We start from the raw sequence: 25993 nt of genomic DNA on the forward strand, positions 1-25993 counted from the left end.
TAGCTTGCCGCTCGGGTGCCTGGTCCTGCAGCCAAGGACAGGGTGAGCCGGCCATGGGGGTGGGGCGTGCTGTATGGATTCTATCCGCCGCCTCCCCCTCAGCTGTAGGGCAGTGGAGGGCAGATGCAAGTCCCACGCTGCTGTTTTAGGCAGTGTGGAGCCTGCAAGCACCCAAGCCACCATGTCACTCCCAGGAGAGACGCGTGGCTTGGGCACGCTGCAGGCCCTGCGGTAAGTGCCGGCCCCCTTGGTGTGGCACCCAGTGCCAGCCACGTTTTGTTACGTTTGTTGACTGAACTAAAAAATTTTGTGAGTCCATTTTTTTAAAAAAAATTAAACTCATATTTTTGTCATTTTGTCACCCCCCCCCGTGATGACACCCGGGCTGGATCACACCCCCCGCCTGCGCCACCGACTCTTGTACCTTTTGTTTCAGTTGCAACACTGTCTGCTTGATTTGATAGAACTCTTTGCAAGAGGCACAGCAGGCCCCTGGTTTCACCACGTTATCAGCCTTCTCAGAAAACCCTGCAAAAAGGGGAAAAGAGTGAGAGAGAGCGCAAATATTCCAATGCATTTTTCCCCCCAAGAGGAAGAAAACAAAGCAGGGAAGAGAAATGCCAAAGAAAGCTGTGCCGGGGTGATGAGCCTTTGAAGTTTTCCTTCCTGGCCATTCCGTGAGAGGAAGAGGTGCCCTTGGTATTAACAACCTTTCCCAGTTGTGAATCACCATGAAAGGCTGCACAGATCCAGCCTAAGCTCGCTGCAAACAGTCTTAGCAGCAGCTGTTTCCAGTTAGCAGGTCTTAATGCCCTTTTGTAAAACTCTTTTTATAACTGGGGGGGGGGGGAGAGTGTTCACCTCTCTACTTTTATCTGAGTCTTTACTGTACAGGACCCACAGTGATTTATAATCCCCCTTCAAGGGCCAATTTTTGTATGCTGTAAATTGTGCCAATATCTCATGCAGCGAGACCTTTTGCTTGCAATTTGCACAAAGCCGGCCTTTATCACCACTGATTATGTTTGCTGCGCAATGGGACGCTTAATGGCAGAAAGGGTCAGAGCCACAATCGCAGTAAAAAGTAACTCTGAAATATCTACTGGTACATTGCTGGAGCCATTGAAATGCGGAGAATAACAAGAGAACGCAAGAAGTATCAAAATAAGGTGCTCTTTACAGAGCTTTAAATCTTTAGGAAAGGCACAATATACTCAGTGCTTTTCTTCTTGAAAAAATGGTGCTGGTGCTGAGTACCCTTGAGTACCCCCAGAAAAAGCACTGAATGTACTTATTAATTCTTATTATCGGCACCAATCAGGTTGAGGCTAGAGGTAAATTGAGGCAAGGGTGGGAGGACTCCCTGCGTGACGGGCAAGAGTCAGATATAGTCGGGTCAGTTCCAATGCCTAAGCCAATACCACTTATATTCTGTAACCAATAAAGTTGTGGCCTAAGTTTGCCCAATAGCATTAACCTAATATCTGTCAAGGGACGCGGGTGGCGCTGTGGGTAAAACCTCAGCGCCTAGGACTTGCCGATTGTCAGGTCGGCGGCTCGAATCCCCACGGTGGGGTGCGCTCCCGTTGCTCGGTCCCAGCGCCTGCCAACCTAGCAGTTCGAAAGCACCCCCGGGTGCAAGTAGATAAATAGGGACCGCTTACTAGCGGGAAGGAAAACGGCGTTTCCATGTGCGGCACTGGTGCTGGCTCTCCAGTGCAGCTTCGTCACGCTGGCCACGTGACCCGGAAGTGTCTGCGGACAGCGCTGGCTCTCGGCCTATAGAGTGAGATGAGCGCACAACCCTAGAGTCGGACACGACTGGCCCGTACAGGCAGGGGCACCTTTACCTTTAATATCTGTCTCCTTGCATCTTATTCATCAACGAGGGCATGGTTTCGGGGTCTCGGACACGCAATTATCAGCACCAATCAGGTTGAGGCTAGAGGTAAATTGGGGCAAGGGTGGGAGGGGCTCTCCTTTGTTGGAGGTATAGTCGTACCTTGGATCTCGGACACCTTGGCTCCCGAACGATCGAAACCTGGAGGTGAGTGTTCCGGTTTTCAAACATTCTTTTGGAAGCCGAATGTCCAAGTGGGCTTCTGCGGCTTCTGATCGGCTGCAGGAACCCGTGCTTTGGTTTCGAAACGTTTTGGAAGTCGAACAGACTTACGGAATGGATTCTGTTCGATGTCCAAGGCACGACTGTATTTTAACAGAAGCGGGACAACCACCTGCCAGTGATGCTACATATTTGCATCCTGCTCAGCCTGGATAGCTCAGTTGGTTAGAGCATGGTGCTGATAACACCAAGGTTGCAGGTTTGATCCCTGTATGGGGCTGCTGCAGATTCCTGCATTGCAGGGGGTTGGACTACATGATCTGCAGGGTCCCTTCCAACTCTATGATTCTATGCAGGTCCTGCATTCAACAGGGATGACCTACAAGTTCTCCTCCCCATACCCACCTGATTCTATGAGGCTTTCTCAATAGTTTGCCCCCAACAAGCTGCAAGTTCCACATCCACTGTGTGTTGTTTATAGAGGCTACATTGAAATCCCTTGCCAGGGTCTGAGGCCCAGAACTAACTTGCACCCCCCCCTGTGCTGCTTGCGCAGAAGACGTAATGACACGCAGGAGCTGCTGGAAATTTAAGGCATGGCAGCCTCTGACATTCACCAGAACCCTACAAAGGCATCAGTTAAGCCCCACAACTTGCACTGGCAGCAGCTGAGGTCATAACCCAAGGATGCGGTCTGCAAAAGGGTGAGAATCAGATAAAGGAGGGCAGAGGCCATCAAGCAGTTGTAGCTTCCTGGCCAGTAGCAAAATGTTTAGGGCTGTTTTCACTTGGTTCCCGGCAGCAAAGGCTAAAGCTTGCAAGGGGTGACCTGGCGGATTGCAGGCATAGGGATCAGTTTATCTTCCACAACACATCCTTGGCAAAGGAGTTAAGAGTAAGGGAGAGGCACCTCATCTGCCAAGGGAGACTACTTGCAGCAACACCAGAGTAAGTCAAATGGCAATTCCTTAAGAGAGAGGCTTACTTCCTGTTCTTAGCAAGTAGGACACTGTAGCCAGCAAGAACATGGCCCAATGAATATTTGCTTCTTGTACTCATAGAAGCTGTGGGAAGGATTCCTGCACTGCAAGGGGTTGGACTAGATGACCCTCGGGGTCCCTTCCAACTGGAAATTCTATGATTCTATGAAACCACTGAACCCAGTAAGAGTCACACAGTCACAGGAGAAGTGGAGCCTGACCCCCAGCAGGAACTAATGAGGGCCTAGTCATACAAAACCACATCTTTTTCACACCTGCTAAGCTCTTCCATCTCCTGCACGAGGACCGAACTTCAGCATACAACAGATATAATGCAAATGCAAACTCTGCTCCCCCCAAAAATTGGAATTGTTTTTTCCAGACAGAGAGAGGCTGAAATAAGTCAATGCTCCTATGCTTTCTTCCACAGTGCTGAGTACTGGAAACTTCCATAGTGTTGAGTACTGGAAACGAAAGCCGAGGCTCTCAAAGTTCTGTACCAAACTCTGCAGAAGAAGTGTGAAGGACTGAGAGGCTTCTGAATTATTTGCCACCTCACTGACAGCGAAACCGGGCTCCCAGAATGCATTTCTCTTCCGCATATGAAGCTGATGTCATAGACAATATTCTTCCTTTGTGAAGAAGAGGATTTGATATCCTGCTTTAGCACTACCTGAAGGAGTCTCAAAGCGATTAACATTCTCCTTTCCCTTCCTCCCCCACAACAAACACTCTGTGAGGTGAGTGAGGCTGAGAGACTTCAGAGAAGTGTGACTAGCCCAAGGTCACCCAGCAGCCGCATGTGGAGGAGCGGAGACACGAACCCGGTTCCCCAGATTACGAATCTACCGCTCTTAACCACTACATCACACTGGCTGAAGCTACCTAAACACCTTATGTGTGTGTGCTATCATTACTGAAAACGTGGTCCTTTCTTGTCTGAAGTTAGACAATAAGAAAATGAGCCCAGCAGCAGCAGCAGCAGTTCCTAAGAAAATACTGTTTGATGGGGCAGTACATTTGCTTGAAGTTCTCAGGTGGGATTCACCTAGCCAGCCCCATCAGCAGAACCCCTGCTCAAGGACATCCATTTTGTGCTCCCATACCCCCACAATGGGCCACTGAGGGGTCCAGAGAACCCCCAAAACAGCACGTGGTGGTGGGGGAGTGGGAGTGGGGAGACCTATTCAGCTGGCAAATGGAAACGCTTGAGCAGATGAAACAATGCAAAGAGCACAAAGTTGAATTCTACCCATTGTTTCCATGCTGGGTGCCTGCATGCATTCCCCCCACCCCACAAGGCTTATGTTATCATCTGTCTTGTATTATCTGCCATTGGTTTTCATTTGATTATGTGGCTACGCCATGCCCTCTCTACAATATGCAATAGGATCTTCATGTCACAAAGATGGTCCATTTCTTTGGTGCCCCTCCCCATGTTCAAACCTGCAGCTCAAATTCACAGACGGCTAAGGGCAGCAGACAGCTTTCATCCCTCTGGCGCTGTAAAACAAACACACACTAATTCATTTTCTCCATCCTGTGTGTTATCTTTGGAGATTGGGTGAGATACTGGTGTTGTGTTGTTTTTAATTTTAAAAAATCAGTATATTATTAACATTGTAAGAAAGGATTTATCAGATGATCTGCCTTGAAGACCTAAATTCCACTGCAATTTAAGCCAGCTATTTTGGAAAGGTTATTGCAATGCAAATGGGTTTTTTGTAGGCTGGCAATGGCGCATGAACTTCTATCTGCCACAAGATGGCATTCCAAAGCAGATTGTTTCAAACAGTAGACTTAAGAGTCAGAGGGAGAAAATCCTGTTTTCATGTATGGTGGACTGGAATTATACCTGCTTAAAATATTTCTTCTGCATAGCTGTTAAAGGCGCAGAAACTCTGTCACCTGGCCACTCGGTTTTGCAAAGCTGGATTAAAAAAAGGAGGCTCAAGAAGAGTACTTTTGGGATCTTAGACATTCAAACATTATGGGAATCCTCTACCCTCAAAATGTCTGTAAGGAACTGATTGTCTGCTTTTTTGTGACTTGCTGGACAAGAACAAGGTTTAGCTAGTCTCGTTTTCTTACTGGGGAAGGGAAACTGAAGTCAGCCAAGAAAGGACCACGTTTTCAGTAATGATAGCTGACACACCAGGGGCATAAATAGCTTCAGCTGACTTCACAAGGCAGAATAGTTCAGCTTGTCTATGACTTCAGCTTCATATGCAGAAGAGCAATGCATTCTGGGAACTCAGCTTCACCAGGAATGGCTGAGAGCTATGTAGTCTGAGCTGGAACAACCAGCTCGGAACATAATAGCAAGACCTCTGAATCAACTGATCTGGAGGCAAAAATATGCAATTTTAATAGCACCTCCTTCTGAGCACAGGTCTTTAGGCTTGGAGCTTTTCACTGATTTTATCAGTGCACAGTGGATCCCTTTGCGCCAGAATAATTTAAGAAACAGCAATGTAATACCTTTCTCTCCTTTGGTGCATGTTTTCCCATCATCTTCACGTATGTATCCCTCGTTACATTCACACCGATAGCTGCCAAGGGTATTGACACAGATGTGGGGGCAGAGAGGCTCGCTGCTTGTGGCACACTCATCGATATCTGAAAGGGGATGGATGCCGCAGTGGGTTTTAAAAAAGGGAGGGAACTATCAGAAATAAAGGTTTCCTAAAACTGTTGCATTAAATGCACTCGATTAGTGAGGGACTACTGCTCAGTGGAACTATGTGTTGCATGCAACAGATTCCAAACTCTCAACCCCCATCATCTGCAGTTCAAAGGTTCAGACAGCAGGTGATGGGAAATACCTCTAAGTTGCAGAGAGATAGTGACAGCCAGGTTAGACAAGAACCTGTGGCCCTCTGGATCAGGGATGGAGAACATGTGGTCCTCCAGATCAATGCTGGACTCTGAACTTTCATCATCCCTCATCGTTGGCCGTGTTGGTGGAGGCAGCATCTGAATTAATCTGAATTAACTATGTAAAGGTTTGGGAAGAAATAAAAAAGACCTGCAAATTTGGAGTAGAATGCAATTGTCATTGCTGGGTAAAATTTCGGTCATAAAAACGAATATACTCCCAAAGATGCTATTCCTATTTCAGACTGTACCTATAGTTAATGACATCTGAAATTTTAAGGAATGGCAAAAAGATCTATCTAAGTTTATTTAGCATGGGAGAAAACCCAGGATAAAACATAAATTGTGATTTACACTAAAGAGAGAGGTGGTTTTGTACTGCCTGACGTACAATTATATTTTGACGCATCATGTTTATGTTGGTGGAAAGAATGGATTTTACTAAAGAACAGATACCTATTGGACTTGGAAGGGCATGACTTAAAATTTGGGTGGCATGCGTCCCTGTGGTACGGGAAGGCCAAGATATATGAGAGTTTCTCAAACTACTTAATTAGGAAAAACCTGTATAGGGTATGAGAAAAATACAAAAACTTATTAGAAAGGAAAACACCAATGTGGCTGTCACATATACAGAAAAATTGGAGTACACATAGAGACTTGCTAACTGTCACTAGGGAGGAATATAAATTGAAAGAGTATAGAGAGATAAAAGATCAAGTGACAGATCTTTACCATCACTTGAATGCAACATTTAAGTTAGTTTAAAAAATATGGATTTGCGGAACAAAATTCGCAGTTTGAAAATGAGTTATTGGGATCCAGGGTTAAAATAGACTCGCAAAAATGCCAAAATCAACAAAGGGCAATTGTTGAACATGCAAGGTAGCAGAGGGAACTTTTCATCACATGTGGTGGTCGTGCAGCATAATTAAAAGCTATTAGGAAATGGCCTATAATTAACTTTTAAAAATGTTTTAAAAATCCTTTCCTAAAAATCCAGAAGATTTTTGTGGGGCTAATAACAACAGAAGTTACAAAAAAAAGGAGAGAATTTTGTTCCTATATGCGGCAACTGCTGCATGTGTGTTATTAGCACAAAAATGGAAAACAGATAAGGTATCAATAAAAGAAGAATGGTGCATTAAACTGTAAGCATATGAAGAGCTAACAGGAATGACCACTAGAATAAGGAATCAAAATGATAAAAGATATAGGAGGACAGGATATTCTTTATTGAATATATGAAAAAGTATGATAAGCAGACAATCAGCCTAGCAGGATGGTAAGATTCTCAGCAGTGTAAGAAATAACTAGAGTTTATGTAAGGAGTTGTGATAGACAGCACGAACCAAGAAGACGCGAGGAAAATAAGAGATAAAAGGAACAATGGAAGGAGAGGATGGGAAGTCGGTTAAGGAACGTTTTCTGGTTGTTGTTTTTGTTATTTCAAAATTGTTACTTTTTATTATTCCAGAGATTCTTTTCTTTTCACATTATTTTTGTTTACATTTTGAAATGTATCAGAAACGCAAATGAAAAATGTATCAAAAAACAATAAACAATAATAATCTGAATTAACCAAATTTTGGAAGCACATTAATATCCATATCTTTGAATTTATGGCAAGTAGCCTTGAATTGATTTCAGGTGCAATCTTTTCCACCCACCTAAGCAATAGGGTTTCTCTCTGTTCTTGTGCCTTTCGCGGTCATACCGATAACCAGGGTAGCATGTGCATAAGACTCGTCCAAAGTTGTCTGTGCACTGTTGTTCACAAGGAGCTTCTGCGCAGACGTCATAATCTAACGAGAGAGAAATGTGCTTGTTATTAGCAGCTGTACAACACTGCAAAAGTAATTTGGGAAATTAGTGTTTGTCCTTCAGTTACCAATGTAGTTGTACTCCCGTTACTAATCAAGAAAACGTAGACCTCAAATTTTTATTTACACTGTATTGCTATGTGTGACAAAAGAACAGGCAAAGAAGCAGATACCTCTGGAAGAAAAATAAGATAAATGTAATTACACAGTGTTGTTATTTTTCTTCCATCACCTTCAGGATATTTTTTTTTTGGGGGGGGGACTCTCAAGAAAATTCTCTGTGAATAAAAGGTGGCTAAAAGAAATATACTAAGCTAAGAACCATAGATGATTGTAACTGTTGGGCTGTGGAGAAGCTGCATACAGTTTAGTGAATGCACTGTACACCTCTACAATGCTATTTCCAGAACCAAATTTAGTGGATTACAGAATACAAGGACAACCACCTCCTGCCAAATAGAAGGGGAAGAAATGGAGGCAGTGAGAGATTTTACTTTCTTGGGCTCCATGATCACTGCAGTTGGTGACAGAAGTCACAAAATTAAAAGACGCCTGCTTCTTGGGAGAAAAGCAATGACAAACCTAGACAGCATCTTAAAAAGCAGAGACATCACCTTGTTGGCAAAGGAATTTTTTTATTTTGACTATGGCAGACCAACACGGCTACCTATCTGTATACCTATACAGATAGGTAGCCGTGTTGGTCTGCCATAGTCAAAATAAAAAAATTCCTTCCAGTAGCACCTTAAAGACCAACTAAGCTAGTTCTTGGTATGAGCTTTCGTGTGCATGCACACTTCTTCAGATACACTGAAACAGAAGTTGCCAGATCCTTCTATATAGTGAGAAGGTGGGGAGGGGTATTACTCAGAAGGGTGGTGGGAATGGGAGATTGGCAGATAGCTGAGATGAGCCTGTTGACGACACAGCAACCCAGGTCATGTGGGCGGGGAGGGGGGGTTGCAGTGATTTTTAGGAAGTCATTAGTTTGCACCAGGCGTCCTATTGGGAAGACCCAGTTTTCTGAGTGCATGTTCTGGAAGTTGGGCAATAGGGGCAGTACAGGATTCCTTTTGGTGTACCGACCTCCCCACTGCACCAAGGATTCCCTGCCCGAGCTGCTTCAGGTTGTGGCGGATGTTCTCCTGGAGACACCTAGCTTGGTCGTCCTAGGGGATTTTAACATCCATGCCGACACGACCTTACAAGGGGCCGCTCGGGACTTCGTGGAAAACATGGCCTCCATGGGGCTGTCCCTGAATAAGTCTGGCCCAACCCATAGCCGTGGACATGCCTTGGACCTGGTGTTTACCTCTATGGATATTGGTGATCTGACACTAAGTAAAAGCGAAACGAAAGAAGTGCCATGGTCAGATCACTTCCTGGTGCAACTGGACTTCTCTGCGACCCATCCCCTCTGCAGGGAGGTGGGACCAATTCGGATGGTCCGCCCCCGCCACTTAATGGATCCAAATGGTTTCCAGAGGGATGCTTTATCCCATGTTGATGGCCTTTCAGCTGATTCCCTGGTGGCCCGCTGGAATGTGGAGTTAACCAGGGCTATTGACTGTTTGGCTCCGAAGCGCCCTCTCCGATTGCATGGAGCCCAGACAGCCCCGTGGTTTTCCACGGATCTGAGGGCAATGAAACAATCGTTGAGACGGCTAGAGCGCCGGTGGCGGATAACTCATTCCGAATCTGACCGGACACAGGTTAGAGCTCAACGTCGAGCCTACCAAGTGGCGATAGCGACGGCGAAGAAGAATTTCTTCACCGCCTCTATTGCATCTGCAGAAAACAGCAGCAGGAGACTTTTTCAGGTGGTTCACAATTTAGCGGAACCACCTGCAACATCGGGGCCCAGTACAGGCCACATGTTCTCCTGCAATGATTTTGCAAAGTTTTTTGCAGATAAAATCGCTCAGATTCGGGAAGAAGTAGACTCCACCGTGGGAGCAGGGCCGGGGCGGGAGAGTGCTAGAGTTCTGTCTAGTCAAGTTGAGTGGGATCAATTCCAATCTGTTACCTCCGAGGATGTGGACAGGCTGCTTGGACGAGTGAAACCAACCACCTGTCTCCTGGATCCTTGCCCATCCTGGCTTATAAAAGCTAGCCAGGAAGGACTGGGCGATGGGCTTCGTGGGGTGGTGAATGCTTCCCTCCGTGAGGGAGCCTTCCCAGACACGCTGAAATAGGTGGTTATTAAACCGCTTCTTAAAAAACCATCTTTAGATGCGGCCACGATGGCCAACTATCGCCCAGTCTCAAATCTTCCATTCCTGGGCAAGGTGATTGAGCGAGCGGTTGCCGAACAACTCCAGGCATGCCTGGAAGAAGCGGACCATTTGGATCCCTTCCAGTCGGGATTCAGGCCTCATCATGGGACTGAAACTGCCTTGGTCACACTGGTTGATGATCTCCGGCGGGCTAGGAACAAAGGTGAGAGCTGTTTCCTAGTTCTGCTGGATCTCTCAGCGGCGTTTGATACCATCGACCATAGCATCCTTCTGGACCGTCTTGAGGGGCTGGGAGCTGGGGGCACTGTTATACAGTGGTTCCGCTCCTTCCTCCTGGGCCGTGTTCAGAAAGTGGTGGTGGGGGATGAGTGTTCAGACCCCTGGGCTCTCACTTGTGGGGTGCCTCAGGGTTCTGTCCTCTCCCCCATGCTTTTCAACATTTACATGCGGCCGCTGGGAGAGATCATCAGGAGGTTTGGGCTGGGTGTTCATCAGTATGCGGATGATACCCAGCTCTACCTCTCTTTCAAATCAGAACCAGTGAAGGCGGTGAAGGTCCTGTGTGAGTGTCTGGAGGCGGTTGGAGGATGGATGGCGGCTAACAGATTGAGGTTGAATCCTGACAAGACAGAAGTACTGTTTTTGGGGGACAGGAGGCGGGCAGGTGTGGAGGATTCCCTGGTCCTGAATGGGGTAACTGTGCCCCTGAAGGACCAGGTGCGCAGCCTGGGAGTCATTTTGGACTCACAGCTGTCCATGGAGGCACAGGTCAGATCTGTGTCCAGGGCAGCTGTTTACCAGCTCCATCTGGTACATAGGCTGAGACCCTATCTGCCTGCGGACTGCCTCGGCAGAGTGGTGCATGCTCTCGTTATCTCCCGCTTGGACTACTGCAATGCACTCTACATGGGGCTACCTTTGAAGGTGACTCGGAAACTACAACTAATCCAGAATGCGGCAGCTAGACTGGTGACTGGGGACGGCTGCTGAGACCATATAACACCGGTCTTGAAAGATCTGCATTGGCTCCCAGTACGTTTCCGAGCACAATTCAAAGTGTTGGTGCTGACCTTTAAAGCCTTAAACGGCCTCGGTCCAGTATACCTGAAGGAGCGTCTCCACCCCCATCATTCTGCCCGGACGCTGAGGTCCACGGCCGAGGGCCTTCTGGCGGTTCCCTCATTGCGAGAAGCAAAGCTACAGGGAACCAGGCAGAGGGCCTTTTCGGTAGTGGCGCCCGCCCTGTGGAACGCCCTTCCAGCAGATGTCAAAGCGATAAACAACTAGTTGACATTCAGGAGACATCTTAAGGCAGCCCTGTTCAGGGAAGTTTTTAACGTTTGATATTTTATTGTATTTTTGGTTTTTATGGAAGCCGCCCAGAGTGGCTGGGGAGGCCCAGCCAGATGGGCGGGGTATAAATAATAAATTATTATTATTAATATTATTATTACAGAGGACGAGATGGTTGGGCAGTGTTCTCGAAGCTACCAACATGACCAAGCTGCGGGAGGCAGTGGAAGACAGGAGTGCCTGGCGTGCTCTGGTCCATGGGGTCACGAAGAGTCGGACATGACTGAACAACAACAAAAGATGCAACTGGAGATAGGTAGGATCAGCTGAAAGAGGGGAGACACACTGTTGGAACAAAGGAAGGTGCTTTATAGCCTGCCAAACTAATGGTCCTTCTGGCTCAATATTTTCTACATTGACTGGCAACAGCTCTTTGGGGTTTTGAGAGTAGATTTCAGGAGGCAGTGGCTCTCCAGGGTTCCATTGTCAGAGGCAGTCACAGATGAGCAGAGTGCTGTTGCATTCAGGTCCTGCTTTCGGTTGGCCGCTGTGCGAACAGGATGCTGGACTTGATGGGCCACCCCTTAACCATGCAGGGTTCCAGACTGAGGGCAGGATTCCAAGGCCATGGAAATTCCCTCTTCAGACCCACATGAAGGTCAGGTGTGGAACTGATATGGGGGTGGTGTTGTGGGTGGTGCAGATACCAGTGAGGGGGTAGCCAGGTGGAGTGCATTCCCACTTGCCCCTTTAGGCATTCAGGAAGACTGCCTGAAGATGCTTAATGTTCTGCAAGTTTCCCTGCCTCACCTCCAATTCCCTGGCTGTTGCTAGTGGTGACAAGGAATCATAGGGCACAATCATGCTATGGTTTGTGTGATACTACAGGGCAGCTAGGAGGAGATAGGGTGTTGCTGTGCTGCTTTCTATGGCCTCCACTATACGTATTCAGCCAATGGGGGCGTTTCTCCAAGGGAAGAGGGTCTTTGCACCCTCCTTTCATTGGGCTAGACTGGAAAAGTAATATACCAGCTTGCAGGCATTGGCAGCTGCATCCACCCATGACTGGCATTCCAAGTGTGACATTTCTCTCTCGCATGGAACTAATCTCCATTTAAGAGGGAGAGAACATGTAAACCATCACTCTGTGAACTACAGCACCAAATGTTTATTTTGCTTCACGCATCCAGAATAGACTTTGAGGCTTACAGTTCCAAGCTTACTGCAGTTGTGCTGACTGTGTATGATGCAACGGAGCTCTATCACAGCTCAAGCTTCTCATTGCTAAATGAGAACAACAACTTCTATCCCACCTATTTTTCAGAAGAAACTCAAGGTGATTTTTTTTAAAATAAAAAAAGGCAACAGGTATAAAATTCAGAACAATTCACAGTTTAGATCGTAAATCAAAATATTAGCATAAAACCCAAGGCCACAGTAACAATGGCAAAACAGCTATCAGAATTAAAACTTCAGAATGTTAGAACCAAAGGGAATATTAAGCCTAAGGCCCCTTTAAGCAATGAACAGCCATGTCTCCACTAGCCGTCAAAAGCAGTACAGTGATGGGGCCTGATGCTGTATGTTTGCTAAAGCGTTACATGCAGCAGGTGCCACTATAGAAAAGACCCTGTCCCTGGACACCACCAAGTGTGCCTTGTGGTGTTACAGGAGCCTAAGAAGGAGTCTGGAGACAATCAGAGTATGCAAGGAGGCACATACAGAAGAAGGTGGTCATTGAGATACACAGGTCCCAAGCTTTTAAGGTTTCTAAAGGTTAACACCAGCACCATGAATTGAGGCTGGACACGATGTGCAGCCACGATGGACTCAAAATGCATCTCAGTTGTCAAAATGCTCCTATCCCATTTGGAGCTCGATTTTGCAGAACAAACGATGCCAAGTGTTTTCTCAGCATTGAGCCAAGATAGGTCGAGTTTGCTCACCTGCTAAGATTTTTATTTATAGTTTGGTTTTGCCCCAGGGCATTATCAGCTCTGTGTCTGGCTGCCAAGATTTCCGGGACTCTGAGCTGCTAAAGCAGCACATCTGCCAATAATAAATCAACCTGATAAAGCCAAGGTGAATCCCTTTTGTTGACTGCAAGAGGCAAAAGAGTGCGTTGAGTTGAGCATGTGCATCTGTCTTGGCAGCCTAATGTTCATAATGGTACAAGATCAGCCCTTGATTGCCAAAGCAGAGAGCACACAGCCCATAAAACACTACTGTTCCAAATATCACACAGTAAGTGTAAAACTTTAATAAATGATAAACCGCCAGCTGAGCTCATCTATGCAGTATTTTAAAAGGTGGTGCAAAATTAACACTCCCGTTCCTTTTAAAACCACATACTTGATTGACATACTCCAAGGGGTGGGCCCAGGGGAGAGGTGAAGCGCAGAGCCAGAGAAGAGAAGACGGCATTTGGGTGGCACATTATGTCCGCTAGAGCCAATTGTTGTGATGCACAAAAATATTAGGGTAAAACCCAGATACAAATCCATGCTTAGCCATCTTGGGCCAGTCACTAATTTGCCTCCAAGGGATGTTATGAGAATAAAACAGGGAGGTGAGATCCTTGGAGAGGATGGGCAGGGTAATAATACAATAAATAATAGAAAACAGGGAGGGTGTTTTAAAAAGCCAGGTTCTTTTTTGTCAAGGCAGTGCAGCTGCAAGCTACTGAACAACGGAAGAAGAAGAAGAAGAGGAAGAAGAAGAAGAAGAAGAAGAAGAAGAAGAGGAGGAGGAGGAGGAGGAGGAGGAGGAGGAGGAGGAGGAGTTTGGATTTGATATACCGCTTTATCACTACCTTAAGGAGTCTCAAAGCGGCTAACATTCTCCTTTCCCTTCCTCCCCCACAACAAACACTCTGTGAGGTGAGTGGAATTGAGAGACTTCAGAGAAGTGTGACTGGCCCAAGGTCACCCAGCAGCTGCATGTGGAGGAGCGGAGACGTGAACTCGGTTCACCAGATTACGAGTCCACCGCTCTTAACCACTACACCACACTGGCTCTCTGGATAGCAGAGGCTGATCTAAGGCATGAGTAGGAAGCAGGTATCCAGACACAGCCATTGGGGGTGGGAGAGCACTGTCTCAGGCAGCAGCAGCACCCAAAAGTGACGTCCTATCAGCCCTACCGCCTCCACGCCTGGCTACCTACCATCCATCCCCAGAAGAGATGGTTGAAGTAAGAAACTGAAATGGTAAATTTGGGTTGGTTTATTCACATGACTTTGAAGGCCTATAATGTGGAGACTGTTATGAAGCAAAAGGAGACATCGTCAAGCTCAGATACGTCTAGTGAATGTCTAAAATTATGGAGTTATAATGGTGACTGGAGACATGACAGCAGCCACTGGATGATTTTCCATAGCAGAGGTAGTCAATGTGGTTGCCTTTGGATTTGGTGAACCCCAGCTCCCATCAGCCCCAGTCAACATGGTCAGTGGTGAGGGATGATGGGAGCTGTAGTCCCATCAAAGCCTGGAGGACACCTCATTGGTTATCCCTGGTCTATACTCACTAACCAAACTGGGAGGGGTGGCTAACACCCCAGAGGACAGGATCACACTTCAAAACGACCTTGACAGATTAGAGAACTGGGCAAAAACAAACAAGATGAATTTTAACAGGGAGAAATGTAAAGTATTGCACTTGGGCAAAAAAAATGAGAGGCACAAATACAAGATGGGGGACACCTGGCTTGAGAGCAGTACATGTGAAAAGGATCTAGGAGTCTTGGTTGACCACAAACTTGACATGAGCCAACAGTGTGACACGGCAGCTAAAAAAGCCAATGCAATTCTGGGCTGCATCAATAGGAGTATAGCATCTAGATCAAGGGAAGTAATAGTGCCACTGTATTCTGCTCTGGTCAGACCTCACCTGGAGTACTGTGTCCAGTTCTGGGCACCACAGTTCAAGAAGGACACTGACAAACTGGAACGTGTCCAGAGGAGGGCAACCAAAATGGTCAAAGGCCTGGAAACGATGCCTTATGAGGAACGGCTAAGGGAGCTGGGCATGTTTAGCCTGGAGAAGAGGAGGTTAAGGGGTGATATGATAGCCATGTTCAAATATATAAAAGGATGCCACATAGAGGAGGGGGAAAGGTTGTTTTCTGCTGCTCCAGAGAAGCGGACACGGAGTAATGGATCCAAACTACAAGAAAGAAGATTCCACCTAAACATTAGGAAGAACTTCCTGACAGTAAGAGCTGTTTGACAGTGGAATTTGCTGCCAAGGCGTGTGGTGGAGTCTCCTACTTTGGAGGTCTTTAAGCAGAGGCTTGACAACCATATGTCAGGAGTGCTCTGATGGTGTTTCCTGCTTGGCAGGGGGTTGGACTCGATGTATACTTGGTAGTCGCACTGAGTTCGGTGAGACTTACTCCCAGGTAAGCATGTAGAGAAACAAATATTTGAACCCATATTTATTATAGTACAGGAAGACAGAAACAATGTAGTGATAAGTGTTGGAAAGTAATAATAATTTAAGAACGTACCTTCAGGAATGCATTGTCCAAGAACAAACTTATAACCCTTACAGCACTTTTTCCTAAAAAGACAAAAACAGACAAACTATCTATTAGTTGGAATTAGTAAATTAAGATCCCAGTCCTATCCATGTTTATTTGAACATAAGTTGTACTGAATTCAATGGCCTTTCCCCCAAGCAAGTAGGCATAGCTTATGACATTACCTGTATTACTTTCAGAAAGTCCAGTAATGCAAGCAACAGCTTCAGCTAAAGCTACTTCATTATTGTAATGTTATGTTTTGTGTTGTGTTGTCTTGTACTGTATAGTACAGTACTGCATTGCATTGCATTAAAACATTTATTCCCATTCCTCTGCTTCAAGGCCTGAGGCAGCTTACAACAATATTATGTAAACTGTTTAGGGGTTTGGATGATTAAATCATATATTTGTTGTTATTGTTTAGACGTTTAGTCGTGTCCGACTCTTTGTGACCCCATGGACCAGAGCACGCCAGGCACTCCTGTCTTCCACTGCCTCCCGCAGTTTGGCCAGACTCATGTTAGTAGCTTCGAGAACACTGTCCAACCATCTCGTCCTCTGTCATCCCCTTCTCCTTGTGCCCTCAATTTTTCCCAACATCAGGGCCTATTCCAGGGACAAATCCTGTTAATTCACCCCTCCAACAAAAAAAAAGCATAACCCTCAGAACAAAATACAAATGGGAGACATGAATGCAAATGCAGGTCTGAAACTACCACAGTAAAGTGGGAAAATGAGATGGTAGAATTCTGAAGCCATAAAATAGACTGTACTAGATTGACCGTAGGAGCAAATGAATGCTCCCTGGAAGGGAGGGGGCACCCCCATTCAAATCAACAACAACAACAACAACAACAACAGTGTGCCATAGGGGGAAACAACAACATCATCAACAACAATGTGCCATAGGGAGAAATTATAGACCAGCCTGCTCACTGTTTATGCTGGGGAGGTCACTTTGCTGCTGGTAATGTGGCAGCTGGACTTCACCCCCAGAGGCACACTCCATTGTCTCTTGAGACAGATGGATTGCAAAAAAACGTTTTGCAACTAAGATCCTTCTCCAGCTACTATTTGTACAGTCAGTGCTGGCTCCAGGTGTGAGGGGGCTGTGGGCCAGGTGTCTTCTGTTCATGAAACCCTCTTGCCTGTCAATGGGTCCTGGCAGGTTTACCATGCGGTGGGCAGCAGCAGTACTAGATGGCTGGGTTCTGCCACTATTTTAATTTCCCACAATGCCCCAGCTTGTTCACTCCTTTGTGGAAGTGGGAAACTAAAATGGCGGCCTCCAGAGGTACACCCTACGGCCCAGCACTGCTTGGAGTGGCATGTCAGAAATGAATAGGGAGCCCAAGGCAGCTGTCAGTTGTGAGTCCTAAGGCCATGGTATTTGCCGAAGCATGATGGCTGCTGAAGCCAGCCTTGTGTACGTGCATCTTTAGAAACAAACCTAAACCTGTGCTCCACAGGAACGCCTAACTTGATAAAGGGTGTCTGAAAGCAGACTGGTGGGAAAACAAAAGTTCAGCTACTGAGACTTGCAAAAGTTAATGTTGTCGTAACGACGTTCATGATTTAAAGAGAGCAGAAAACAAGAGTTGACATTGATAACATATTTCAGTCCGCAGAGGGGTAGCATAACATGTGGTCCTGCTTATCTGGAAAGAGGTTCCTTTAGGTATGAGCAAGATTCAGAATTATCCTATGCTGCTTTCGTAGGGGAAGGGCTAAAGGTCAGCAGTAGGGCATATGATTAGCCAGCCAGTTCCCCATTCCATTTCCAACAGATACTCATCGTTCTGCGGCCAATGAGCATGTTCAGTCCTCTAATGGCTGTTTCTTTTTTTTTGGGGGGGGGGGAAGCAGACACCCTGGTGCCTAATCCCAGCAGTATTAAAATCTTGAATTTCCCCACTGATTTCCATGGGAAGCTCTCACTTCTAGCTCTTGAGGAAATTTTAAAAGAAACATCATGGCATGAACGATGAAATGACCAATCCGTACAATGAGATGGTTCTGTCTACCTGTTTTATACCCACATCTCTCTCTGTCCCTCTTCCTTTTCTGTTGACTCCTATTTCCCCTCCTTCCCAGTTTTCTGTTTCTCACCCCTTGACAGTTAGTCAATATTCCATGGGCATGGAACACACTCACTTCTCATTAGGGTGTTTCTGTGGCCAACCCCTACCCAGTTTTTTGTTTGTTTGTTATTTTGTATTTCTGAAAAATCTTAAGTTGCCCCAAGTCTGCTGATACCTCCCACATATTTGCAATTGTTGACATTTTGGCTCCATGAGCAACAAATGGGGGCAGAACTGACTATCCCAACAGATGCTTATGATTTTTTTAAATATATGTTTGTGTGTGTGTGTTCATTTATGAGAATGAGGGAAAAATAATAGGATGTACAAATCAATCAAAGGGAAAAAAAATAATTGAAAATGGGACTGTGTGAAGCACAGAGATTTGAAGAAGGCAAAGTTAGAGCTTTCTCTGTGGGTGGTTACTTGAGTTTACAGGAGCTTTAAATAATAGGCAGAACAATCCTATGCAGGTCTGCTCAGAAGTAAGGCCCATTGAGTTCAATGGAGCATAATCCCAGATAAATTGGTAAACCTTAGGATGCAATGCTAGCCACACCTACTTTGGATTAAGCCCCATCAAGACCACTTTTGTGTGAACATGCATAGTATTTCACTGTTAATGTTTGATATTTCATAGCTCACTAGCAGTTCTCTCATGGTGGCCCTTTAATGGATGCCTTAGTGGGTATAAATCTTGCTTTCCTATGCAAGAGGAGACTCTAAACGCAGTGGAAACCTTCATCTTGTATATGTAAACCAAAAGTAACCTTTTCAGTCCAGCTTCTTCTTAAATTACACTTTAAGCAAATGACCTAGCTTCCCCCCCCTTTCAAAGTGTGGTTTCCAGAACATCTTGCAGATGTGGTTAGAGAAATCAGATGTCAAACTAAGGACTGCGAGTTTACCTTCTGCCCCTTAAACCGCAAGTCTTAAGACAGAGAGCTATAAAATTATGCATGGTGTTGAGAAAGTGGATAGAGTGTTCCCCCCGCGCCAAACTCATAATACGAGAACTTGGAGCCATCTAGCAAAACTTATTGGCAGACAATTCAGGACAAGCCAAAAGAGAATCATTCTTCAGACTACAACATAGCTAATTTATGGGGGTTTTTTTGCTACGTGATGTGATGGCCACTAGCTTATAAAAAATTAAAATGGGATTAGAAAAATTCATAGAAGACAGACCTAAGACAGATAGGCCTCTTAATAAACACCCAAATACTCCAGGGCTGAGGAGGAATATTATGAGATGGCTATTGCCTTCATGTCCTGCTTGTGGACTTCCCAGAGGGCCTGGCTGGCCACCCTCAATGCTGGGCTTGAAGAACCATTGGTCTGATCTAGCAGGGCGCATGACTCCCAACCTGAGTAGCAGCTTTGACTCTGACCTAGACAGTGGTGGACGTACATTTTGGGGGCCCTGAAGCTGGAACTGCTATGGGGACCCCTTCAGAACCAGCAACAAGGTCTTGGTAACCACTGCTATCTTCTTCAGTGGAGCTGTTCCATGATAGATCATCACACTTTTACAGCATCTGTGCTACTGACTTTGGGATTGTTGAAATATACAGAACAAAAAAGTAATCAATCTGAGTCGTGCGACTGAAATTTGGTCTACTAGACCATTTTTTTTTAAAGCAACACAGACTAAAGTCAGTCAGTCAGTCAGTTTGACTTATTGTGGTTTATTTAGCAAGCAGCCATTAGACACATAAAATAATAATAAAAACAGGAATACTGCTACCAATAATGGTTAACATTTCTACTCCCCAACCCCTAGTGGACAAATCATTTCCTGTTCCCCCCTCAAGTTTTGTTACACGAATTTGTAAAGCCTTCACAAGAAATTTAGATGTTCGAAAGGATATAGATCTCTCAACATTGGTCAGCAAAAACCAGGTCTTTGCAAGACACGACTTTCCTTTCTGTGATCTTAGCAATGGGTGGATTTAAAGTCACTTCTGGGACCCCTTCCTAGGTATAAGCTTTCGTGTGCATGCACACTTCTTCAGATACATGCACACAAAAGCTTATACCAAGAACAAAATTAGTTGGTCTCTAAGGTGCTACTGGACAATTTTTTAATATTTTTAATATATATCCAGCCCTGCACAGGAATCCCCAGAGGCAACCACCACTAAGCACCTAAAGAGGCAACTGCTTCTTCATCTGGAGACCCCATGCTCCCCATTGCTGGATGACTGGTCCAGGCAATGAGCCAGGAAAGAGCGAAATGAGAGGAAATAGAGCACTAGGCTTCGAGACAGAAGACTGGCCCTTTAAGCTCTCAAATGAAGATGAAAAGACCTGATTTCAGCTTGGTTGAAGCAAGTTGTCCATTTGGAGTTAACTCAGAGGTTCTGCGACTCCAGCCTGAATTGCCCCATCAGCTTCTATTCGAAGTCTGAGTAGATGACTTGGGTTCCTCATACATAACATCATGGCTTTTTAGAAACGTAAGTTTCCCTACTGAGCATTAAGGGTGTGTTCATATAACCATTTTGGGTTGATTAGCAAAGGGAATATTAGCAGATTAACTTTCCATAAATGCCATCCATTCCAGAAGGGGACACACACACACACACACACACACACACACACACACACACACACTTTTTTTTGCTTGGTTTGAATGATGAGCCTTACAGGTACAGTACCTTCCGTAAAGATGCTTTTGCTTTCCCAGAATGCCCTGCTGTCTCTTCCACATTAACAGCAAGCCGAAGCCAACATAAATAGCACATGAGGCTTTAAGGCAATTTCCCACTGACATCGTAAACCAACAATTCAGAGTTTCAGGCTTCCTCTAAAAGTCAGTGACGCAGGTGAACCTGCAAAGTGTCCAAAGGGCTACAAGCCTTGGCTGTAAGAACCGACCCTTTCAAATTAGCAACAGACTATCAAAACTATGTAAAAAGCAAAATTCTGGCCTACACGGTTTCAAAGATTAAGCTGAGCACAAATTCTTCTTAATGAATTTAGGATGTCTGGTGCTGTGGGGGATTGGAGGAAGTTTTGCCTTGTTTTGCAAACACTGGTCTTCATTAAACCTTCTTGTAAAATGCTGCTGTGAAGTTTTATCTTTAAGAAAAACAAAGGAAGGAGGAAGACCTTTCAAGGGTGCACCAAGAAGACTGTTTGCTTCCTCCATCCCGCCTACAGTAATATGTAGCAGGATATCTCTAAGACATTTTTCATTAGATTAGTATCTCACAAGCCATCCACGATCCAAGATAAACTAGGCTACTGCTATATGTGAACATCAAAAAGGTTCAGGCAATCAGAAATATATATATATATATATATATCTCCCAGGATGTTGTTTGGGGCTTGTGGAAGTCAGCTGGTAGTTCACCATGCTTCGACCAGTGTAATGTCTCAGCAGAGTATGTGGAGCCCCAGCAGACAAAACTGAGTTTAGCTGCGGGTGGCACTGTGGTCTAAACCACTGAGCGTCTTGGGCTTGCCGATCAGAAGGTCAGCGGTTCGAATCCCCATGACGGGGTGAGCTCCTGTTGCTCTGACCCAGCTCCTGCCAACCTAGCAGTTCGAAAGCACGCCAGTGCAAGTTGATATAAATAGGTACCACTGCGGTGGGAAATTCAATGGCATTTCAGTGTGCTCTGGTTTCCATCACGGTGTTCCATTGCGCCACAAGCGGTTTAGTCATGCTAGCCACATGACCCGGAAAGCAGCCTGTGGACAAACGCTGGTTCCATAGTCGCCTTTGACGGGATGGACTTAACTGTCCAGGGGTCCTTTACCTTAGCTGCACCACAGACATGATTTACACCATGGATAATAATAATAATAATAATAATAATAATAATAATAATAATAATTTATTTAAAACCCACCCTCCCCAGCCGAAGCCGGGCTCAGAGCAGCTAACAACCGTAAAATAATACAGCATTCTAAAATCAATTCATTATAAAATCATTATAAAAGAAACTTCCAGGGAAGAGAGATTGCAAAACCAAAGAGCTAGTGAAGTAATATTGGCTTTCTGTTCCTTCCAAGTGCCCATATTTTGAACCTTTGAGGACTTGCCATTTCTAAACTCAGCAGGCACTACATCGTGCCTTGAATGTGTAAGAAGCTTGGATAGGTAATGTTTCCAGTACACAGAAAACAGTGTGGCTGCCTTGAAATTAATCTGACATATGTGAAATTCTAAAATGCAAGGCCTGAACTGACCCATGGCACTCTGCACGCCAGTTATGTTTCCCAGAAGCAATTTATCAAAATGGTTGACACCGAAGTCGATGATTAGCAGAGTTATTTTCCTGACAAAACCCATTGTCAGGCAAGAAGAACAAGGCTGACAGGCATTTTCTGAGCAAATTACACAACTATATTTTCATAACAGTTAGCAAACAGGCTGTCATTGATCTGACAAAACATCAAACACAATGCCTGTTTTGTGGCTCTGAGCAACTGTGCGTTTTAAGTCCCTCAAAACCTCTTCATAAAACTACAGTTTTTAGGTGTATACCTAAGATGATGTTATAAATTGGGGGACAGGCAAGGCCCCAAACCTCTAGATTCAGTAAAAGGTTAGAATCTGAGCAAAATCACAAATTCACTGCTCAGCAGAGATTGTGGGTGACGTGTAACATTATTTTAAATATGCACCCCGGAAATGCAAAATGTGAAAGTGATAGGTGCATGTCTGGTAACACATATATTGCACAGGTACACTTGTAAGGAAGTCCAGAACAGTCCCTAGTGGCCACTGGGCTGTGAACCAACAAGTGAAAACATGCCTTGGCCATTTTGTTTGGATACCAGATTGCATCCAAAACACTCTTCTTATATGGTTAAGTCAAAACATTGGAAGTGGAGAGAAGACATTTGCAAATATAGCCAGTATTCCTTTTTCAGTGGAATTTTTTGGGTTGGGTGTCGATAGCACAAATCTTATTGACCGAAGGCATTATGACACCATCACATTTGCAATGTGAACCCTGATTGAGTGGATCAAGGAACAAGGAAGAACCTTAAGAAAAAGCAGATGAGGTTGTGAATAGCACAAAAACGCAAAGATGGGAATTTTAGGCCACTCTTGAAAGCATAACTTTTGCCCCCCCAAATTATGTTTAACTCTGCTTCTTATTTAGTCATTTATGGGTCCATCCCTTGGGTACCTTAAAGAGTATATATCTATAACTGACAAACAGTATAAATATATTTGGTCATAGGGATTTTGAGATCTGGATGTAATACTTTTGATCTTGTATAATTTTAGGTACAGCACATTGAATTCAGAATAATCTCATAATTATTCAGTGAACTGCAGGTCACCAAAATGCTTATTTATCTGAACTCCACACACAAAAATCCCACTGAGACATTTGCCTCCTTGCCAAAATCCTGTATGAACAAATAGCGACCATCTGTGTTTGCAAGCATGTCAAGTAACCAGTAGCTGGTGGGAGTTCAGCAATAATTCATACACTTATTTTTTTAAAAAAAACACATTGCTGCTATTTGGTATGGCCTAATTGAATGCTGAGCCATTTTTTACTGGCTGTTTCTTGGGAGATATGTATTAAAGTTCTGAAATAAATGTCTGCTGTCAATCTACAGTCAATGGGCTGCATCCAAGTGTTCCTCCATTCATGGAAGGCACTTTGATCCAGTGGAGGCTTCCTTGAATGGAAGGAAGAGGTAGGTGACTTTTGCTTTTTCACCCATTTCCACTGCACCCCTGAAATTTACTCCAGAAGGTTGAAGCATGTGCCAGGACAGCAACAGAGACTGCAGGAGAAAGGGGAAATTTCTGAAAATCTCTTCTGTCCTCCTTCCATTCACAAAAGCCTCTGATGGATGAATAAACCTTCCATGGATGGAAGGACAGCATTAGAAAGAACCCAGTGTGTTATATTTCCACTATCATTCCCCACAGTGGTCTTCTGTTATATAGCCAGAGCTGAAACCGAAATGCTTGGAGGTTCACAATGCAGGGGGACAATGCAAATGTTCTTTCCACCACCATCCAATTCTCAATTAGTCTCCATGCCAGTTTTCTTTCCAAGCTCATAAATCGACTGCCTGGCTGATGGCACATTGTCAGCTATTTGTCTAAACAAAGGTGAGCCAAAATCCAGTACTAATTACTGCACATCTGTCCAGACTCTCATGGAATTCTTAAACTTCCATGACTCTTCATTTGCGACTCCAGTTTCACTGAAAAAATGCATGCTAGATAGAAAGCCATAATTCCATTCCACTAATGAACAAAGTGCCAAAGGAGGAATTTGGAGCTCGTTAGTTGACTGCGGCTCTGTTGCTAGGTCAACCGAGTTAAACAGCAACAAGTCACTGGTGGGTTTTTAGATTTATTAAATCTACTCTACTCCATTTTAATGCAGAATCTTTCATCAGCAAGATCACAAACGTGCTGCACAAGCAACGGCTAATAAACTGCCTTTCAAACACTAATAAAAATCGAATCGCACAACATGTAGACACACGTGAACACCTATTGTACACAGGAACACAGAAGAGAAGAGTGAGCCTGAGGAATGTATAAATGTACCAGGCAGAGTTGAAGCCTGGCAGTATCCCAAATAGATTCTAAACTTTTTGACAAAGTCAAACAGCATTATTATAAATTATTGGGAAATTATTTAGTGTTTGCAATATTGAAACATAGCATCACCCATGTACAAGGACAGCAACGAAAGGTCCCTGCCCCATTGGGGGACAACAGAGTCAGGGGAAATGAAGGAAGAGATCAAAAGGATAACAGTATGTTATTATTTCAGCTACATATATTTAGGCTTAGAGGTTGAAGCATTTTAGCAGCTTTTTAGAGGCTGAATCAACTGCAAGTTTGCCAGTAACATGCAGGAACAACCATGCACCCAAAGCACGTAGGGCTTTGTGTATAATCCATGCAGATCCCTAAGAGATTTTTTGAATAGCATGTACAGCATTTGCTGCCACTAGTCTAAATCATCTGAGCCTTGACAAATGCTGCTAAAATTTGGGTTGCCAATGACTTAACATCACAATCAGATACCTATGGGAAACCCAGAAGCAGGACCTGTGCACAACAGCAGCCAGGGACGCGGACTTATAAAAAATATTGGGGGGGGGGCCCGGGAAAGCTCATGAATAATAAATAAGCTCATGAATATGCAAATAAAGTGGCGCCGCCTCCTCGTGAGCGAATAGGGGAGAGCGTGCTGCGCCTATTAATCAGCTCCGGAATAGCTGATATGCGGGAAACGTGGGGCTAGCCGGAGAAGAGAGGGCGAGCCCCCTCCGCTCCGGCCCTAAATAGGGCAAGCCACGCCCCCCCAGCCAGCCGATTGGCTGGCTGGGAGGCGTGGCCGGTCGGGATTCCCCTGTTCTCGCGGGGGCTGAAACCGCCAGGAGGAAGGAAATTCCCCCTGGCAGTGCCTTGGCAGTGGCGGTGGTGCTGCGAAGCAGCGAGGCAGGAGCCCCCGCCCCCGGGGATTCCCTAATCTCGCGGGGGACGGCCGGGGCTCTCCGACTAGGGCGCGCGGCTGGCTGGCTGGCGAGGGAGCAGGTGGGGAGGAGGCGGGGGACGGCGGTGGCGCTCTGCTGGAAGGGCGCCCGAGACTATTGGGGGGGCTGAGCCCCCCCCAAATTTTTTGAGGGGGCTCGAGCCCCCTCAGGCCCCATGGAGTCGGCGCCTATGACAGCAGCTGATTTTAAGAGGCGTACCACCTCTGATAAGTGGAGGTAGAACACAGCCCCTGTGACTAGCAGCCACTGAAAGCCCCACACCCTCCATGATCTTGCCTATTCCTCCTTTAAAGCTGTCCAAGATAGTAGGTACTGAAAACTTTCACAAAATACTGTGCTTTTGAGTGCTTGGAAAATGTGACATCCCACAATAAAAGCAAAACTTTGATGGAATACATGAAATAGGTACAAAGCAAATCAAAAACAAATGTGAAATTATTATTTTTCTGCATGTGCAAGCATCTCTGGGTTCTAATTTTTCTTTGCAAGAATTTCAGGGAATTCTCTTTTCCAACTGCTTCAACTCCAGGTGGCAATGGTGTAACCAAGATTCATGCTTATCTGAAACAAACGTTCAAATGACCCTGATCTAGTGTGGTTATGAATGAAGGAA

The 25993-nt window shown here is 45.3% G+C and overlaps 1 protein-coding gene across 2 annotated transcripts in view; it reads right to left on the reverse strand.

The window, feature by feature from the left end:
* The window catches only part of CCBE1 (collagen and calcium binding EGF domains 1), a gene marked incomplete at its 5' end in the record, with an annotated part of 147949 nt that overhangs the window by 11295 nt on the left and 110661 nt on the right, over positions 1-25993 (reverse strand). For both annotated transcript variants that reach the window (XM_082242122.1, XM_082242123.1), the window contains 4 exons: positions 425-528; positions 5524-5661; positions 7590-7724; positions 15782-15834. In XM_082242122.1, the coding sequence (XP_082098248.1) occupies positions 425-528; positions 5524-5661; positions 7590-7724; positions 15782-15834 (430 nt within the window). The remainder of the gene's footprint in view (positions 1-424; positions 529-5523; positions 5662-7589; positions 7725-15781; positions 15835-25993) is intronic.

This window comes from Podarcis vaucheri, assembly GCF_965113315.1.
Source record: "Podarcis vaucheri genome assembly, chromosome: 11".
NCBI lineage: Eukaryota > Metazoa > Chordata > Lepidosauria > Squamata > Lacertidae > Podarcis > Podarcis vaucheri.